The sequence below is a fragment of the Dendrobates tinctorius genome, unplaced genomic scaffold (genome assembly GCF_039654945.1).
Source record: "Dendrobates tinctorius isolate UK_male_01 unplaced genomic scaffold, ASM3965494v1 ptg000285l, whole genome shotgun sequence".
NCBI classification, from domain to species: domain Eukaryota; kingdom Metazoa; phylum Chordata; class Amphibia; order Anura; family Dendrobatidae; genus Dendrobates; species Dendrobates tinctorius.
Window position 1 is genome coordinate 670,764 of NW_027361952.1, and position 20,632 is coordinate 691,395.

Consider the following 20,632-nt stretch of genomic DNA (forward strand, 5'->3'; position numbering starts at 1 on the left):
TAATGTGAGCCCTGCAGCCAATGTCATGTGAGCACAGGGAGACCCAGTGCAGGAAGGGAGTATAAGGATTTTTTTTTCTTTTAACTTGTATGACAGCATTTAAGAATTGTTTGTCCAACTAGAGGACAGACGATCCCTCCCCTTTGGCCACTCTCCCCCCCAAAAAAGGGCTGAAAACACCATTATGTGTAGTGTAGAAGTATAAACAAGACCATTCAGTAATAAGTCTGAGAACAAAATCCACCTTAACATTTGACTTTTTGGAAAAGTTGACCACGACACCCCATCCAAAGTCGTCTTCCTCATTCTTAACCTACAAAAAGAAAAGACTGGATGGAGATCAAGAGGACAGTAGTTACAGCTTCCACAGGACAGATCAGAGAACAGATCTACTAAATCACATATCTGTAGGGGGCAATGGGGTGAAATTTAAAGTCATGTGTTTAATACGGGGCTGAGAAGCAATTAAACCGTTCATTATGAAATCTTCTGTCACAACCTGTGAAGACGTCTAATATGACGAATGGAAAAGTCATAAAATTGGACTCCAACTGGCAGAGAAAGAGGGTGACAGCATTTATTGTGAAAATGCCTGGGCAACAGCTGCTTGGCCCAAGGACAGATCTGCACATAACAGTGTGAAATGACCCGCAGAACAACGAAAGCGGGCGCTCCTGCAAGTGTATGTTGTCTGCAAGTGAAATACTGCGCTATATGCTGTGCCGGAGCTACACCGTAAGGCAGCATCCTGACACTATTCACATATGATTCTATGACACTTCATTGCTTAGTATGTGTCCTATTTGTATGATTAGCAACGTGTTCGTTATCTGTATGACTGGCGCAGTGCTACTTTTTCTTGCATGATTGGCGCTGTGCTACCGTTTCCTTAATGATTGGCGAGGTGCTACAGTTTCCTGCATGATTGGTTTGGTGTTCGTTTCCTGTATAATTGGCGCTGTGCTACAGTTTCCCGCATGATTGGCGCTATGTTACAGTTTCCCGTATGATTGGTCCTGTGTTACAGTTTCCTGTATGATTGGCCCTGTGTTACAGTTTCCCGTATGATTGGCCCGGTGTTACAGTTTCCCGTATGATTGGCCCGGTGTTACAGTTTCCCGTATGATTGGCCCGGTGTTACAGTTTCCCGTATGATTGGCCCGGTGTTACAGTTTCCCGTATGATTGGCCCGGTGTTACAGTTTCCCGTATGATTGGCCCGGTGTTACAGTTTCCCGTATGATTGGCCCGGTGTTACAGTTTCCCGTATGATTGGCCCTGTGTTACAGTATCCCGTATGATTGGCCCTGTTACAGTTTCCCTCATGATTAGCACTGTGTTACAGTATCCCATATGATTGGCGCAGTGTTACAGTATCCCGTATGATTGGCGCTGTGTTACAGTATCCTGTATGATTGGCGCTGTGTTACAGTATCCTGTATGATTGGCGCTGTGTTACAGTATCCTGTATGATTGGCGCTGTGTTACAGTATCCTGTATGATTGGTGCTGTGTTACACTATCCTGTATGATTGGCGCTGTGTTACAAGTATCCTGTATGATTGGCGCTGTGTTACAGTGTCCCGTATGATTGGCGCTGTGTTACACTATCCTGTATGATTGGCGCGATGTTACAGTATCCTGTATGATTGGCGCTGTGTTACACTATCCTGTATGATTGGCGCTGTGTTACACTATCCTGTATGATTGGCGCTGTGTTACACTATCCTGTATGATTGGCGCTGTGTTACACTATCCTGTATGATTGGTGCTGTGTTACAGTATCCCGTATGATTGGCGCTGTGTTACAGTTTCCCGTATGATTGGCCCTGTTACAGTTTCCCTCATGATTAGCACTGTGTTACAGTTTCCCATATGATTAGCGCAGTGTTACAGTATCCTGTATGATTGGCGCTGTGTTACAGTATCCTGTATGATTGGCGCTGTGTTACAGTATCCTGTATGATTGGCGCTGTGTTACAGTATCCTGTATGATTGGCGCTGTGTTACACTATCCTGTATGATTGGTGCTGTGTTACAGTATCCCGTATGATTGGCGCTGTGTTACAGTTTCCCGTATGATTGGCCCTGTTACAGTTTCCCTCATGATTAGCACTGTGTTACAGTTTCCCATATGATTAGCGCAGTGTTACAGTATCCTGTATGATTGGCGCTGTGTTACAGTATCCTGTATGATTGGCGCTGTGTTACAGTATCCTGTATGATTGGCGCTGTGTTACAGTATCCTGTATGATTGGCGCTGTGTTAGAGTATCCTGTATGATTGGCGCTGTGTTACAGTATCCTGTATGATTGGTGCTGTGTTACAAGTATCCTGTATGATTGGTGCTGTGTTACAAGTATCCTGTATGATTGGTGCTGTGTTACAGTTTCCCGTACGATTGGCGCTGTGTTACACTATCCTGTATGATTGGCGCGATGTTACAGTATCCTGTATGATTGGCGCTGTGTTACACTATCCTGTATGATTGGCGCTGTGTTACAGTATCCAGTATGATTGGCGCTGTGTTACACTATCCTGTATGATTGATGCTGTGTTACAGTTTCCCGTATGATTGGCGCTGTGTTACAGTATCCAGTATGATTGGCGCTGTGTTACAGTATCCTGTATGATTGGCCCTGAGTTACAGTTTCCCGTATAATTGATGCTGTGTTACAGTATCCTGTATGATTGGTGCTGTGTTACAGTATCCTGTATGATTGGCGCTGTGTTACAGTTTCCCGTATGATTGGTGCTGTGTTACAGTTTCCCGTATGATTGGCGCTGTGTTACAGTTTCCCGTATGATTGGCGCTGTGTTACAGTATCCTGTATGATTGGCGCTGTGTTACAGTATCCTGTATGATTGGCGCTGTGTTACAGTATCCTGTATGATTGGCGCTGTGTTACAGTATCCTGTATGATTGGCGCTGTGTTACAGTATCCTGTATGATTGGCGCTGTGTTACACTATCCTGTATGATTGGCGCTGTGTTACACTATCCTGTATGATCGGCGCTGTGTTACACTATCCTGTATGATCGGCGCTGTGTTACAGTATCCAGTATGATTGGCGCTGTGTTACAGTATCCTGTATGATTGGCGCTGTGTTACAGTTTCCCGTATGATTGGCGCTGTGTTACACTATCCTGTATGATTGGCGCTGTGTTACACTATCCTGTATGATTGGTGCTGTGTTACAGTTTCCCGTATGATTGGCGCTGTGTTACAGTATCCTGTATGATTGGTGCTGTGTTACAGTTTCCCGTATGATTGGCGCTGTGATACAGTTTCCCGTATGATTGGCGCTGTGTTACACTATCCAGTATGATTGGCGCTGTGTTACAGTATCCTGTATGATTGGCGCTGTGTTACAGTTTCCCGTATGATTGGCGCTGTGTTACACTATCCTGTATGATTGGCGCTGTGTTACACTATCCTGTATGATTGGTGCTGTGTTACAGTTTCCCGTATGATTGGCGCTGTGTTACAGTATCCTGTATGATTGGTGCTGTGTTACAGTTTCCCGTATGATTGGTGCTGTGTTACAGTATCCTGTATGATTGGTGCTGTGTTACAGTTTCCCGTATGATTGGCGCTGTGTTACAGTTTCCCGTATGATTGGCGCTGTGTTACACTATCCAGTATGATTGGCGCTGTGTTACAGTATCCTGTATGATTGGCGCTGTGTTACACTATCCTGTATGATTGGCGCTGTGTTACAGTATCCAGTATGATTGGCGCTGTGTTACACTATCCTGTATGATTGGTGCTGTGTTACAGTTTCCCGTATGATTGGCGCTGTGTTACAGTATCCAGTATGATTGGCGCTGTGTTACAGTATCCTGTATGATTGGCCCTGAGTTACAGTTTCCCGTATAATTGATGCTGTGTTACAGTATCCTGTATGATTGGTGCTGTGTTACAGTATCCTGTATGATTGGCGCTGTGTTACAGTTTCCCGTATGATTGGTGCTGTGTTACAGTTTCCCGTATGATTGGCGCTGTGTTACAGTTTCCCGTATGATTGGCGCTGTGTTACAGTATCCTGTATGATTGGCGCTGTGTTACAGTATCCTGTATGATTGGCGCTGTGTTACAGTATCCTGTATGATTGGCGCTGTGTTACAGTATCCTGTATGATTGGCGCTGTGTTACAGTATCCTGTATGATTGGCGCTGTGTTACACTATCCTGTATGATTGGCGCTGTGTTACACTATCCTGTATGATCGGCGCTGTGTTACACTATCCTGTATGATCGGCGCTGTGTTACAGTATCCAGTATGATTGGCGCTGTGTTACAGTATCCTGTATGATTGGCGCTGTGTTACAGTTTCCCGTATGATTGGCGCTGTGTTACACTATCCTGTATGATTGGCGCTGTGTTACACTATCCTGTATGATTGGTGCTGTGTTACAGTTTCCCGTATGATTGGCGCTGTGTTACAGTATCCTGTATGATTGGTGCTGTGTTACAGTTTCCCGTATGATTGGCGCTGTGATACAGTTTCCCGTATGATTGGCGCTGTGTTACACTATCCAGTATGATTGGCGCTGTGTTACAGTATCCTGTATGATTGGCGCTGTGTTACAGTTTCCCGTATGATTGGCGCTGTGTTACACTATCCTGTATGATTGGCGCTGTGTTACACTATCCTGTATGATTGGTGCTGTGTTACAGTTTCCCGTATGATTGGCGCTGTGTTACAGTATCCTGTATGATTGGTGCTGTGTTACAGTTTCCCGTATGATTGGTGCTGTGTTACAGTATCCTGTATGATTGGTGCTGTGTTACAGTTTCCCGTATGATTGGCGCTGTGTTACAGTTTCCCGTATGATTGGCGCTGTGTTACAGTTTCCCGTATGATTGGCGCTGTGTTACACTATCCAGTATGATTGGCGCTGTGTTACAGTATCCTGTATGATTGGCGCTGTGTTACAGTATCCTGTATGATTGGCACTGTGTTACACTATCCTGTATGATTGGCGCTGTGTTACACTATCCTGTATGATTGGTGCTGTGTTACAGTTTCCCGTATGATTGGCGCTGTGTTACAGTATCCTGTATGATTGGTGCTGTGTTACAGTTTCCCGTATGATTGGCGCTGTGTTACAGTATCCAGTATGATTGGCGCTGTGTTACAGTATCCTGTATGATTGGCGCTGTGTTACAGTTTCCCGTATGATTGGCGCTGTGTTACACTATCCTGTATGATTGGCGCTGTGTTACACTATCCTGTATGATTGGTGCTGTGTTACAGTTTCCCGTATGATTGGCGCTGTGTTACAGTATCCTGTATGATTGGTGCTGTGTTACAGTTTCCCGTATGATTGGCGCTGTGTTACAGTTTCCCGTATGATTGGCGCTGTGTTACACTATCCAGTATGATTGGCGCTGTGTTACAGTATCCTGTATGATTGGTGCTGTGTTACAGTTTCCCGTATGATTGGCGCTGTGTTACACTATCCAGTATGATTGGCGCTGTGTTACAGTATCCTGTATGATTGGTGCTGTGTTACAGTTTCCCGTATGATTGGAGCTGTGTTACACTATCCTGTATGATTGGCGCTGTGTTACAGTATCCTGTATGATTGGCGCTGTGTTACACTATCCAGTATGATTGGCGCTGTGTTACAGTATCCTGTATGATTGGTGCTGTGTTACAGTTTCCCGTATGATTGGAGCTGTGTTACACTATCCTGTATGATTGGCGGTGTTTCCCGTATGATTGGCGCTGTGTTACACTATCCTGTATGATTGGCGCGATGTTACAGTATCCTGTATGATTGGCGTGGCGTTACAGTATCCTGTATGATTGGCGCGGTGTTACAATTTCCCCGCATAATTGGTGCAGTATCACAGCCCTCTGTGGTACATAGTCACCCGCTGTGCAATGTGCAGAGGAACAACGGCGCATCGGCACACCAGGAGCAGAGTGCTTACCTGCACCAGTATACTGCATGAAATCATAAATGTTGCATTTAAAAGCAAATTAAGAGTCACCTCACTAGGAGACTCCTCAACTAAGACCGGCTGTCGATTATAGTCAGCATTCTGCTAATGGATTCCCCATGATGCAAAACAAATATTTTAATTGTGAAAAATCAAAAGATATATTCTGATGCCAAGAAAAAAAAAAAATATATAGCTTTCAAAAGTCCCTCACCCCTTAGTTAATAAGTGGTGGTGGGGGTCCGAGAAACAACTGTGGTGGTTGGTCATACGTAGAGTTCTCCTGTAAAATGGCCACACACACATAAGGGGGTAGATGTAATTGCACTTGACGAACATCTAAAGTTTATAGGGGACTGCAAACTCCTTAAAGACGGCACGTTGGAAAATAAGGATAGAGCCAACTTGATTTCAACAGCGATAGAAGAAAGTGAGCTGGTTACTCATCTTTTAAAATTGAAACACAGGCAGACTAGATTGTATATGTGTGGATGGTGTCCGGAAAGATCACTGGTGGCGGCAGAGATCTCACCCGTATAGTCAGACAGGAGGTGCTTTTACATTCCTAGGAACGCTTATTTGCGAGGTAATCATGTAGGCTGACAAACACCCAACAAAAGAGTAAAACAGTTGTTCGTCGGGTGAAAAGATCTTTTGATTTGCTTAAAAAAAATCATTGCTCTCGGCAGCACATTGTTGTGTGGAAACAGGACGTGCTGTTGAGAAGAGAACGATGCACTACTGATAGTCGTCTCCGCATGTTTAATGTGGGTCATTCGCCTAAACAAGTGGCTGATGGGCGGTCAAGTGATGTAAACTCACCATTAGCCCAAAAATTGGTGGGGGTTTAGCAGTTGGACACTGATAATGTATATGGATTGTGACCGCTACATAAAGGCAAAACAGAGGGAGGAAAAAAATAAATCTGTGGCTTTACCTTAACCAGCCGGCCAGGCTGCAGGAAAGGCAGGCAATACTTGGGCTTGTGGATGTACTCTTCAATCTCCTTGGCGAGTTTAGCGAGCTGCTGGCGAATTTTGTAATAGGTCACGACGCTTTCCTCATTTGTAATCTGAATACTGTTATATTGTTCCTCCAGCTTCTTCACCTCTGCAAAGGGCAGACCATGGGGACAAGTTCAGGATTAAAGCTGGGAAAATGGTCTGATGTGAGCAGCAAATGCAGTGTTACATATGTTACAGCTGCCATCCGGAAGTAGCGCATCGAGTAGTTGCGGGAACAGGGACCTGGCAGTCAGACAGAAACGAGAAGGCAGAAACGTTTTTTTACCGTCTGTGCCTTCTCCATCTGAACAAGCTCTGTGTCCACAGTAATGGGACGCGCTGACTGCTCTTCCTCCTCCATAGACAGCGGTCATGTGATCACTACCTACAATGAAGGTCACAGGAGATGTGGACAGCTCCGCAATGCAGACAGGAGGCGGCATTTCCTCCTTGTAACTGGTGCAAGTATACCTGCCACAGTTACAAGGGAAAGATGATGGAAATTATATGTAAATATTGAAATCTCCCTACAGAGGTCATTTACTATTTTATTGGGGGTGGGGGGAGAGCACAATATGTAAAGTAAATTAAAAATAAGATGAATTAAGAAATAAATCTAATTCCAGCGGTGTGTAACTTACTGGGCTGCTTGCTGTAATTATATATATATATATATATATATATATATATATATATATATATATATATATATATATACATAAAATCACTAGAGGACTAGTAAATCTGCTGCAATGTAGTCCTCCATGTTCTTCAACTCTGTATAAGCTCCCCACACTGATTGGCAGCTTTCTGCCTATGAACAGTGTACATAGAAACCTGCCAATCAGAGGTGTGGGCGGGGGCTATGCATAGCTCAGCATTCAGAGAACTGCTAGATCTGCAGACAAAAAAAAGGATTTTATCAAAATTACAGCAAGCAGCCCAATAAGTGACACATCGCTGGAATCAGGGTCTCTGCCCCCCATCATGCACATCTGATAACAGATTCCCTTTAAAATGGAATGTTTACTACAGAACATCTCTTATTACATGTGCCCAATGTGCAGAATAGAACAAAAAAAAAATAAAGTATACTTGCCTCCCGGACTAGGGACTGAGCGCAGAGGTCCTTGGCAATCTCATGACATTGTGTAAGTCACGTGGGTGCACCAGCCGACCAGAGGCCACCGACGGGCTACACCCTTTGCAGTCTTGTCAGACAGAACATTTCTATGTGTCGGCACTACATTTCTATGTGTCGGCACTGTGAATGCAGCTGCTGATTGTCATGCAACTTATGTAAAGAGATTGCAGGGGGCCGCAGCGCTCCGAGAGGCCCCAGTCCGGGAGGCCAGTACGCTTTATTTCTTATTTTATACTGCACACTGGGCGAATTCAAAAGAGGATGTCAAGTAGGGAACAACAACTTTAAATAGGATTCTTGTAGGATGCGCCATTTCTACCTCTCAGTAAGTCCAACACCGCACTCAGTGAGGAGAGAGCAGGAGGAGACACGTCCCCATTTGCTCAGACAGAGAAGGTTCACTTACTTTCTGCTACTCCAGGAATGGCTCTATAGTGCTGGAACTGATAGAAGGACTTTTCCAGCATGTATTCGGGGTTAATTTCCTCCACACGCAGCAGGTTCAGTACCATGTTGTATGTGAGGTGGAACGCACTGTTAAGTGGATCAGCTGATCCCTGAGAAAAGGAAAAAAAACAAAACAAATAAGTAATATGGAAAAATAATGATAATTAACCAGGAGCCAAAAAACTATTAAATAATAAGTCTGATCGCCTGGGATACCCCATGTTTAGACTTGTCTGAATTTCAGTGTAACCGCTCAGGAGGTGGTTTTTATTTTCTCCCAATTTCTGCAGCTTTCTAGTCCTGCTTTGCAGTGTAGACTGGGCCATGGTTAATCGAGTAAAGCCCCCGTCACACATACCTGCTGAGTCACAAGTTTTGTGACGCCACAGCAATCTCACAAGCGAGATCGCTGTGTGTGACAGCGATCAGCGACCGCCCCCCTGCCGGGTATCGCTGAGGAAACCTCTGGACATTTTTGGGGTCGCTGGTCTCCCGCTGGCCAGCACGCATCGCTGTGTGTGACAGGCAGGAGACCAGCGAGCAGGAGCTGGTAACCAAGGTACACATCGGTACCTACAATAAGTGCCGCGCGCCCCTTAGAAACCCGATGTGTACCTTGGTTACCAGCTCCCTGCACCAGCGCGCTGGTAACTAGGGTACACAGCGATGACGAGCACGCTCGTCGTCGCTGTGCTGATTGCTGGTGAAGCTGCCTGTGTGGCAGCTTACCAGCGATCATGTAGCGACACACCAGCGATCCTGACAAGTTCATATCGTTGTCGGGATCGCTTGTGCGTCGCTATGTGTGACGGGGCCCTAAGGACAACATTCTGACAGCTTCATTGCACTGGTAAAGGCACAGATGCACACAGACAAGGTTTTGTATGCAGCTCCCCTGTTACTCCATCACTTTTTACAGACTGTATTACCTATTAAATCTTTCTCTGACCATTCACATTAGCTACTATAAAGGGCTGACGGCCCGCAGTGCTGTACTGATCCTACAAGAAGGCTGGGCCTCCGATATGGTTATGTTTCTATTGAAGTGAATAGAAGCGTGAAGACGACTATTGTGGATTACTAAATGCAGATTACAGGGAAGCAGTCAGCAGATTCAGCCTACACTAATTATATGTATATACAGACAGCATTGATCACAAACAGAGTTGGCCGGGAAGAAGCTGTCCGCCCGACTCCCCTCCAAGAGAGCGCCCGACTCCCCTCCAAGAGAGCGCCCGACTCCCCTCCAAGAGAGCGCCCGACTCCCCTCCAAGAGAGCGCCCGACTCCCCTCCAAGAGAGCGCCCGACTCCCCTCCAAGAGAGCGCCCGACTCCCCTCCAAGAGAGCGCCCGACTCCCCTCCAAGAGAGCGCCCGACTCCCCTCCAAGAGAGCGCCCGACTCCCCTCCAAGAGAGCGCCCGACTCCCCTCCAAGAGAGCGCCCGACTCCCCTCCAAGAGAGCGCCCGACTCCCCTCCAAGAGAGCGCCCGACTCCCCTCCAAGAGAGCGCCCGACTCCCCTCCAAGAGAGCGCCCGACTCCCCTCCAAGAGAGCGCCCGACTCCCCTCCAAGAGAGCGCCCGACTCCCCTCCAAGAGAGCGCCCGACTCCCCTCCAAGAGAGCGCCCGACTCCCCTCCAAGAGAGCGCCCGACTCCCCTCCAAGAGAGCGCCCGACTCCCCTCCAAGAGAGCGCCCGACTCCCCTCCAAGAGAGCGCCCGACTCCCCTCCAAGAGAGCGCCCGACTCCCCTCCGAGTTCCCAGCTCTTTTTATATCCACTGGTCCTCAAATATCAAGCTATGCTGAGACAGACAGTCTTGTGGATCCAACACCGTAACCTCTCCATTTTTCACCAACAGGAAACATGTTTCCCTGACATGTAGAGAGCAGATGACGGGGTCAGGACATCAAACGTCCACAGCTGCTCTGGTTTTAGGAAGCACAAGTCAATATTTCATTTTTGCTTTACTATTTAGCATTTTGCACCAAGAACAAAGTGTCTGCGTCCACATTTGTAGGGTCTCACTGCTCAGTTCCAGTATGGGGAGAAGTCATAAGAGCCAAATTTATCCTACAAGACGGCTGATTACTGTCTGTCTGGGTGGGCGCTGCATTTCCGCACTTAGCTGCAGGGGGCTCATTTAATGTTCCTATAAGTTCCCATTTACCAGGCCAAAAGTGTAGGTAATGTATAGGAACCGCAGCAGACAGTGCAATGTTTCTATGCAAAAAGCCAGAGGAAAAAACGCAATATACTTTCATCTGCATTGGGGCCAGGAGTGTATCTTCCACCAGAGGTTGACGGTCTACTCCTGCTCAGATTTTAATCTTCCAAGTCCAAATAATCTATTGTTTAATTCAGGTTTTTGTGTGTATTTTCTTTTTCAGTTTGCGATCTATATGTTTTTTTTTTTTTTTTTTCTTGTTTTTACAAGTGATGCAATTTTAATGGAGACCATTATGACTATTTTTGACTTGTACCTCCCATTTTTCAGCAGGATAATCATCATTAGAGTTGAGCAAATTTGTTCGGGTTCCCTCTTATTCAGCAAACTATAGCGCTTGGCCAAAACAAAAGGCTAAAATTAAATCTGATCAATACGAATATTAACATAATTATTTTATATTATTTGTATATGACTTAATATTAAGCAGAAGTATTCTGACACCCCCTATATACTGCATGAGCCCGCACACAGCCCCTCTATACACCATAAGGGTCCACACACAGTGACCCCCATATGCCATAAGGGCCCATACAGAGTCCCCCCATACGCCATAAGGGTTCACACATAACCTCCTATATATCGGATGAGTCCTACATAGCCTCATATTTACAGCATGTGCCCCACATAGCCTCCGACATACAGCATGTGCCACGGCGTAGCCTCCGACATACAGCATGTGCCACGGCGTAGCCTCCGACATACAGCATGTGCCACGGCGTAGCCTCCAATATACAGCATGTGCCCCGGCGTAGCCTCCAATATACAGCATGTGCCCCGGCGTAGCCTCCAATATACAGCATGTGCCCCGGCGTAGCCACAAATATACAGCATGTGCCCCGGCGTAGCCACAAATATACAGCATGTGCCCCGGCGTAGCCACAAATATACAGCATGTGCCCCGGCGTAGCCTCCAATATACAGCATGTGCCCTGGCGTAGCCTCTTATATGAGGCATGAGCCCCACGCAGCTTCCAATATAAAGCACATGACCCCACGTAGCCTTCAAAATATAGCTTGTGCCCCAGAAGAGCCTCTTAAACACAGCATGTGCCCCATGTAGCCTGTTATGATCAGCATTAGCCCCATGTAGCCTCCAATATATGGCATGTGCCCAGGCATAGCCTCATATATACAGCATGTGCCCCACATAAATTCTTCTATACAGCATGTGCCCCAGCATAGCCTCTTATATACAGCATTTGCCCCACATAGCCTCTTAAATATAGCATATGCCCTACACAGCACCTCAATTTACAGCATGAGCCCCACACTGTCCCGTCCCATACATACATTATATATTTATATATGCAAATTCTATACACATGAAAAATACAAAGACAAATCCTCCTCCCCTTTCTCCTGTTCCCCCAGCGCTCTGCCTGACCGGACCAGGCATTGGGCCAGATGTGGCCTGCGGGCTGCACTTTGCCCAGGTCTGTTCTAAGCTCCAAGCAGAAACAGGAGGTCAATTTTCTTTGGACAAGTCATGGATCACTGTAAAAGTCTATGGCAGGGGGAAGGAGCCAAAGGGGGGAGGACAAGAGACTTCCTGATTCTATATACAGCAGAGAAAAGAGAAGACTGGGCCGGGCAGAAAGGCAAAATGAGCAATTGTAAGTACACAGGGCCATATAATATGATGATTGCAATTTATTAAGAGTCATACTCAACTCTTTGATGGAAGTGCTTCTTTAATAGCTTTATGACACAAAAAACCTACAACAAAAAAAACAAAGACCTTTTATACTTACCTCTCAGAACCAGGGCTGTGGAGACTGATCCCATTTTGGTGGAGTCGTACTCATAGAAATTGAGGAGTCGGAGGTTTGGTTACCGACTCCACAGCCCTGCTCAGAACAATGTTGCTCCTGTGAGTCCCCCTGGCAGTCAAACGCATTGTCATGCAATGGCCTATGACAGGATGTAACGGGGGACACGGCGTTGACATTGATGTAAGCGTGCCATACCAGGAGGAAAGTATAAAGGGCTTCTCTTTTATGACATGCAGTAAAGCCATTAAGAAGGGGCTGTCCAGTAGTGGAGAAGCCCTTTAAGGAATGCAGAGTTAATAGAGGACCCTGGGCTCTTAGCCAGAAGATAGACCATTGATAGGAGGGTCTCCCACTATGGAGGACGTGCCCTGTCAGACATCCCATGATCAGACGCGGTGTACTGCTTTGCTTCCCCTGGGGACACTGTTTTCAGCTTTAGGTCATGCGACCCATCTTAGGAATTGTCAAAAACGGAGGTCCCTTTAGAGCCCCTACATGGGACATTGCTTTTGATGCATTTTATCCAGGTCTCCCTTGTTTTCTGGGAAAACAACCCCACAGTGCGCTTGCTGTCGGCCGCTGCTGCCGCTGCACTTTCGCCTCCTACAGCTTGGCATCAAGTGTTCTTTCCATTATAGAGGAAGTCCGAGAACTGGAGACGCGTTCTTGCATAATCCATCATAAAACGTCTCAGCTTTCCAGATCTTGCGCTCGTTTCACATGACTCCGAGGAAGCAGTCTATACCTGACAGCTTCTAAGAAAGGGAAAAAGGTCAGATGGATTCTCCCTTTGACACGAAAAAAGGCAAAAAAACAAAAAAAACAACCCAAGACGAGAATGAGCAGATATGACAAAAAAACTAGACGCAAGCCTGCAAAATTAAAAAACAAGTCCTGAAACTGAATGTAACAGGCATCCATCCAGACATCTGAAAGTGATAAACGCTCACCACACATGGGCTCCAATAGCAGATCAACGTCAATGCTGCTGAAGTGCCGGGAATTGAAGGGGAAATTCTACTTAATATATAGAGTTTAGTAGATGAAACGCTTCTGTTATTACATATTCGGCTGTATGGCTACATCCGTGTCAATGGATCAATCATAGAGGAAAACGACACACCAAGATGAGACGCATTTTAGGTCAATTAGAACCGTGCTACAGATAAATCCTGCCGAATAGACCGTCAGCGAGAAATACTATGTAGGACAGAGTGTCTGCTAAACCCACCTGCATCAAAGGGGTTTTACAACATTAGAAATAAACAGCCGTCTTCTTGCAAAAACAACTGCACACTGAAGCCAAATGGCAGTACCACACACAACCTGAGGGACAGGGGTGGCGCAGTGTGGGCACAAACGTACCAATGTTTTTCTAATCCTGCACAATTTTTAAGGACTCGCGCTCCTGTACGTCTAAAACGTGGCTTCGAAGTTGATCCAGAAAAGTTGGACGAACGTCATGCGAGTACAACGCTATTTTTCTCATATAGCGTCCATATCACATCTGTATGCAATGCGTTCTCTTTCTCTGCAACGATTACTTTACAGTCTTTTACAGCGTCCCATGCTACATAACCGTAATACATCTGTAAAAATCGGACGGCATACGAATGGTCCGCGTGCCGTCCTTTTTTTTTTTCTCGCACTCTATGACTTCCATTTGGGAGTCTCTTGTCTGATGTACGCGGCCACTCGCAGCATGCTGAGACTTTTTTCTTATTCAGATTCCAGCTAAGAAAAAAAAAAACGCAGATGAGCCCTGAATCAGTGACTAACATTAGTCAGAGCGGAGTCCGATTTTTTTTTTTTTTATCAGATTGCACTTGTCCGATTTACAGGCAGAGGAGTGTGAGCCCCGACACTAAACCTTCTACAAGTGGCCCTATGAGGAGGGGGGCAATCTTCCCACCTCTCTAAAACCTATGTCCAGAAGTCCACCATGAATCCATATTGTACGTACGAAGTAACCTGGCCTTATGTTTAAGGGTTGTTCTAAAGTACAGATTTATAATTTTGTTGTGCGCTGATCACTGCCTAGGTTACAGAGCACCGCTGTAGTCTTCTAGGTAAGGAGATCAGTGCTTTCAAGCTCTTTACGGTTGAGCTTGTGAGCTTCGCTCTAAAACTCGATATGGCAGAGGTGAAGTTCTCTGCTGGCAGCAATCATGCCTTTACTCGTGTCTAAAAATCTCACACGTTCGTGCTCTGTCCACCCTGCTGCCCAGGCAGGAAGATCTCACACGTTCGTGCTCTGCCCACCCTGCTGCCCAAGAAGGAAGATCTCACGCATATCCTCTTTGAGGGATTTTGTTATAAGAATCCGTGTGTTATACAAACTCAGTCCTCCAAGTGTTACAGAACAAGCCATAAAGTTCACACACTAAACCAAAAGACTATTACAGGATTATGAGGTGAAAAAGTATTGAGAGTGAGGCGCGCACATGTGGACGCCACAACCACTGACTCACACGCAGCAAACCTGTTGGCAGGATCTGAATTCCCATCCAAAGGTGAAGCCAACACAAATGTTGTCACAGATTGTAGAAAGGGGGGAAAGAAAAAAAAAAACGCCCCGAAACAGAAAATATCACTTTGCTGTGAAGGCTAAATGCACTGAAGGGCTACAGTGCACACAAAGGTGACATTGACATTTTGTTCTTCCTGCTTTAACCAAGATCTCGGTACTTGTACCCTGCACACCACGATAGTCTGCAAACACAATCTGATCTCCAAACCTCTCGCTACAGGCACCCAGGGCAAAAGTCTACGCAAGGATCATTGCAAATATGGCAATCCATCCCTCTGTCCAGGCGTGTACACAACAGGGTACATGCTGTGAGAGGACAGGAGTACTAGTAGAATGGAGGGGGCTGGCTCATGGCGCAGCCACTGAATCCCACAAGTAAGCCAAGACCAAAAATTGGAGGAGAACCTCAAACATTGCAGACGGTGCTACATCTTTGGATGCTTTTTGATTTTTCTTAGGGATTATCCAATACCAATCACTTGTGCATCAGAGGCGAGCAGTGCTGATGACATTAGGACCCCACATACCTACTGAAACGGGTGTCCTGCTTTATATACCCAAACACAAGCAAAACACCTGCCAATCATGCATGCATCTCTGCTGTGTGGGGTTGTAACTAGTGATTAGCGAACATGCTCGGATAAGGTTTTCTTTTAGACTATAGGAAGTGATGGAATAATGAAAAGCTAGGTCATAATGTCTACATTTTTGAGGGTCCAACTTCCAGGACCCCTATGATGCTTAAAATAAAGGGACCACAGCAGAACAACATTCCCTGCCACCCGCTGTGCGAGGAAAGAAGACACAACCCTAATGAATGTAAAAGCTAGAAGGTACGCCGTCCCTTTGTTTCACGGTTGGTGGTCCAGACCCACGCCAACGTTATGGCATATGCTAGTGATATACTGTAACGCTCTAAGAGGTGGAAATCACTTAAACCTTATGTAATAAGTAGAAGTCACCGGGAACGCGGCACGTTACCTTTAGCAGCTGTTTTCCAACCGTGGGGCTCATTTTCTCATCGACCATGAGAATGACTATTCCTCTGTCGTCCATCCCGCGCCTGCCGGCACGTCCGGACATCTGAATATATTCTCCTGAAGAAATCTGTCAGGAAAGAAAATGAAAGTCATATTGATGGATGATCTGGGAAATAGCAGATTATATTAGGGTAATTTTAAAAAAAAAAATTAAAGTAGCAAAATGGTGGGGGGAAAAAAAAAAAAGTTTCCTTTTGCTGTATTACATGGAGGTGACTCACCCAGCGAAAATCTTTGCCATCAAACTTTCTTGCACTTGTGAATAAGACGGTCCTGGCCGGCATGTTTATACCCATAGCAAACGTCTCCGTGGCAAACAAAGCCTGTTGGAAATAGATGTAATTTAGAGATGCAATAAGAGGCGAGAAACAAAATGATGTTACCTACACACAAAACACCATAGAAGTATCAATTCAGCTACATTCATATTAGTGTGCTTATATAGACACATAGGTATATTACACACATATCAAGACCAATGCCGTACACACACACACACACGATTTTCTAACATGCCCTATTGTAATCACAAGCTCAAAATCAGTGCAAAAGTGGGATGATTTCATAGCGTTTAGTTGCACACATATGTACCAAATACTTTGCATACAATACAAAGAATTTTCCTGCATTGGGATAATCCTTTTCGGTCGAATTTGCAACTAAAACAGATATACGTGAACCTAAGTGTTTAGTTTCCGTGCAGCTCCCCCATAGGCCAAAGAGAGCATTACACCTAACTCATCATCATTGGACTGCCGATCTCTGCTCTACTGATAGACAAGGCTTCTGCAAAAGATCAATATTGAAATGATTACCTTGAGTAAACCCTCAGAGAACAGAATCTCTATTGTTTCCTTCAGAATGGGAAGCAGACCTCCGTGATGTATTCCGATGCCTCGCTTGAGAAGAGGCAGAACATGTTCCACCTACAAATGAAAAAGACATTACATATATACATACACACAAAGAGCAGCCGCTGTCTTAATTGTCAAGTATCCATCCTTCAGAACTCTTGGCTTTTGTCAGAGTAAAAGGGGTGTCCACACTTCTGATAGAAAGCTCTACGTGAATGCAGACATCCCAATCCTGACAGCGTGCTGTGCTCACGCTGTCACGAGTGTCCTGTATGGCAGGTGAGAGCGGGAAGTCTGGTGATCACAAATATGCCATTAGTATACATGTGGTCACGTGTCGACTAGACATGTTGGACCGTTGTAAATTCACTTATACGTCTAGTCGGAATGTCTGTACTTACGATCACATGACCACTCAATTTCACTTGCAAAAAGGGGGAATCATGACAGCGCGAGCATCACACGCTGTCAGGATTCAGACGCCCGCCGTCACAGAGTAAGCAGAGTTATTAAATGACAAGACAACCCCTTTAATCTTGAATTTTCTGCTTCCTCTCCTGATGATGCTGCGCCAAAACGCGCCTTAGCACATCATTAATGCCTGATATCTGCTGATGAGAAAGAGGGAGGCAGTGGAGAAGCGCATTAATCTTAGACACATTTCAGGGAATCTGTAAGCAGAACATAGAATAGTTTGGGGGTGAAATTCTGTGAACAGATTCCTTTAAAAGAAATTTGGGCCATTATTCCAACGTTTGCACAAGTTTCTAATCATGGAAATCTCAGGGTAGTGCCAAAGGCATTTATATATATACAGTGCCTACAAGTAGTATTCAACCCCCTGCAGATTTAGCAGGTTTACACATTCGGAATTAACTTGGAATTGTGACATTTGGACTGTAGATCAGCCTGGAAGTGTGAAATGCACTGCAGCAAAAAAGAATGTTATTTCTTTGTTTAATTTTTTTTTAAATTGTGAAAAGTTTATTCAGAGGGTCATTTATTATTCAACCCCTCAAACCACCAGAATTCTGTTTGGTTCCCCTAAAGTATTAAGAAGTATTTCAGGCACAAAGAACAATGAGCTTCACATGTTTGGATTAATTATCTCTTTTTCCAGCCTTTTCTGACTATTTAAGACCCTCCCCAAACTTGTGAACAGCACTCATACATGGTCAACATGGGAAAGACAAAGGAGCATTCCAAGGCCATCAGAGACAAGATCGTGGAGGGTCACAAGGCTGGCAAGGGGTACAAAACCCTTTCCAAGGAGTTGGGCCTACCTGTCTCCACTGTTGGGAGCATCATCCGGAAGTGGAAGGCTTATGGAACTACTGTTAGCCTTCCACGGCCTGGACAGCCTTTGAAAGTTTCCTCCCGTGCCGAGGCCAGGCTTGTCCGAAGAGTCAAGGCTAACCCAAGGACAACAAGGAAGGAGCTCCGGGAAGATCTCATGGCAGTGGGGACATTGGTTTCAGTCAATACCATAAGTAACGTACTCCACCGCAATGGTCTCCGTTCCAGACGAGCCCGTAAGGTACCTTTACTTTCAAAGCGTCATGTCAAGGCTCGTCTACAGTTTGCTCATGATCACTTGGAGGACTCTGAGACAGACTGGTTCAAGGTTCTCTGGTCTGATGAGACCAAGATCGAGATCTTTGGTGCCAACCACACACGTGACGTTTGGAGACTGGATGGCACTGCATACGACCCCAAGAATACCATCCCTACAGTCAAGCATGGTGGTGGCAGCATCATGCTGTGGGGCTGTTTCTCAGCCAAGGGGCCTGGCCATCTGGTCCGCATCCATCCGAAGATGGATAGCACGGCCTACCTGGAGATTTTGGCCAAGAACCTCCGCTCCTCCATCAAGGATCTTAAGATGGGTCGTCATTTCATCTTCCAACAAGACAACGACCCAAAGCACACAGCCAAGAAAACCAAGGCCTGGTTCAAGAGGCAAAAAATCAAGGTGTTGGAGTGGCCTAGTCAGTCTCCTGACCTTAACCCAATTGAAAACTTGTGGAAGGAGCTCAAGATTAAAGTCCACATGAGACACCCAAAGAACCTAGATAACTTGGAGAAGATCTGCATGGAGGAGTGGGCCAAGATAACTCCAGAGACCTGTGCCGGCCTGATCAGGTCTTATAAAAGACGATTATTAGCTGTAATTACAAACAAGGGTTATTCCACAAAATATTAAACCTAGGGGTTGAATAATAATTGACCCACACTTGTATGTTTAAAATTTATTAAAATTTAACTGAGCAACATAACTTTTTGGTTTGTAAGATTTATGCCTCTGTTAATAAATCCTGCTCTTGTGTTAAGTTTGAAGGCTCTAACTTATTTGCATCTTATCAAACCCGCTAAATCTGCAGGGGGTTGAATACTACTTGTAGGCACTGTATATATATATATTTTTACTTGGAAGTCCAGAGAACTGACCTGTGGGAGCTTCTTGTCCTCGTCAGACAAACAATCTATGGCGTTATTAAAGACCTCTTCCACCATCTTTTTCTCATCGTCTGGAGGAGAGAATTGCACAGAAGAGCAAATAAGATGATTGGCGCCTTTGGGGCAACCACAAGATAATACACAACATCCGTCAGCTGCTGGAATAGGACAGAGCCAAGTCCTGCAGACAGGTGGGAATGAGGGCAGGTACCGGAGTTGAAGTCCAGCTTGGACATCTGGAGGGCGTAAGCCTCGCAGTCTTTCTTGCTGAAGCTGAATATAATGACAGGCTGGAAGTTACGCTCCATGATCATCTTCACAATCTTGAACACATTAGACGGACCTGGAAGGAGGACGCGGATAGTGACATGAGATCAGGATTGTAGGAAGGTGGCGAAAAAGGGGATTAAAAAAATAACTAACTTGTTTCTTCTTTCATAATGAACATGAACTATGTGATGGAGATTCTGTAATGCGGCCTTCTGTTCACTTACTTAATTCACTTGCCTATACAAAACCTGTGTGCCAACATAATTAACCCTACAGCTTCTATGGGGCCAGTCACAATCTTCTGCTTAGTTCGGGATATGCCCTGCCACTCTCAAAGTACTAGGATGACTTCATGTCCAAAACTTAAAGGAGCAATCGGACCTTACGCTACAAGTTTGCAGACATGCTCCCGGCCACATTACGACTAGACTTGTCCGGCTTCACTCAATAGACTAGCATTGACTGAGGCTGTGCCCGTCTAGTCTGCACATGACCACATGTATACACTTCACATACTTGCAACCATGCTCCCGGCCAGAGAATCCGCACAATGTGCCACAGACTGCAGACTTTAAGCCTAAATCTGGACAAGAACTTTAAGAAAATACTGGCAATAACCCTGGAGGGCTTTCGGAAGCACACAAGCAGCAAGGAGCATTGGTCATAGACAGGACTAATGGACTGCAAAGGGCCCATAAACTGTTCTTGTACAGAGGCCTCTTCTGTCTGGGTCCGTCACCGATACCGGGCACCTTGCTGCGGTGCCATTACCAGGGCTTTACAGTACACTGTCTCCAAAGGTAATCTCTATGTTTAGAAGCCACAGCTCAGTCTCTGTTCACATGTCCAGTAGTTATTTTAGTTTTTATTTTTACATCCATGTGGGGGATCACAAACATGCAAATCATTCCAGTACAGGAATCCATCTGAGCAGC

At 45.5% G+C, this 20,632-nt stretch overlaps 1 protein-coding gene across 1 annotated transcript in view; it reads right to left on the reverse strand.

Moving 5' to 3' along the window:
* Positions 1-20,632, reverse strand: part of MTREX (Mtr4 exosome RNA helicase) — a 170,757-nt gene that overhangs the window by 50,913 nt on the left and 99,212 nt on the right. Inside the window, exons 11-18 of the mRNA XM_073559936.1 lie at positions 19,639-19,770; positions 19,419-19,498; positions 16,932-17,042; positions 16,338-16,439; positions 16,058-16,183; positions 8,505-8,655; positions 6,888-7,060; positions 245-313 (exon numbers count right to left, since the gene is read on the reverse strand). Coding sequence (XP_073416037.1) covers positions 245-313; positions 6,888-7,060; positions 8,505-8,655; positions 16,058-16,183; positions 16,338-16,439; positions 16,932-17,042; positions 19,419-19,498; positions 19,639-19,770 — 944 coding nt within the window. The remainder of the gene's footprint in view (positions 1-244; positions 314-6,887; positions 7,061-8,504; positions 8,656-16,057; positions 16,184-16,337; positions 16,440-16,931; positions 17,043-19,418; positions 19,499-19,638; positions 19,771-20,632) is intronic.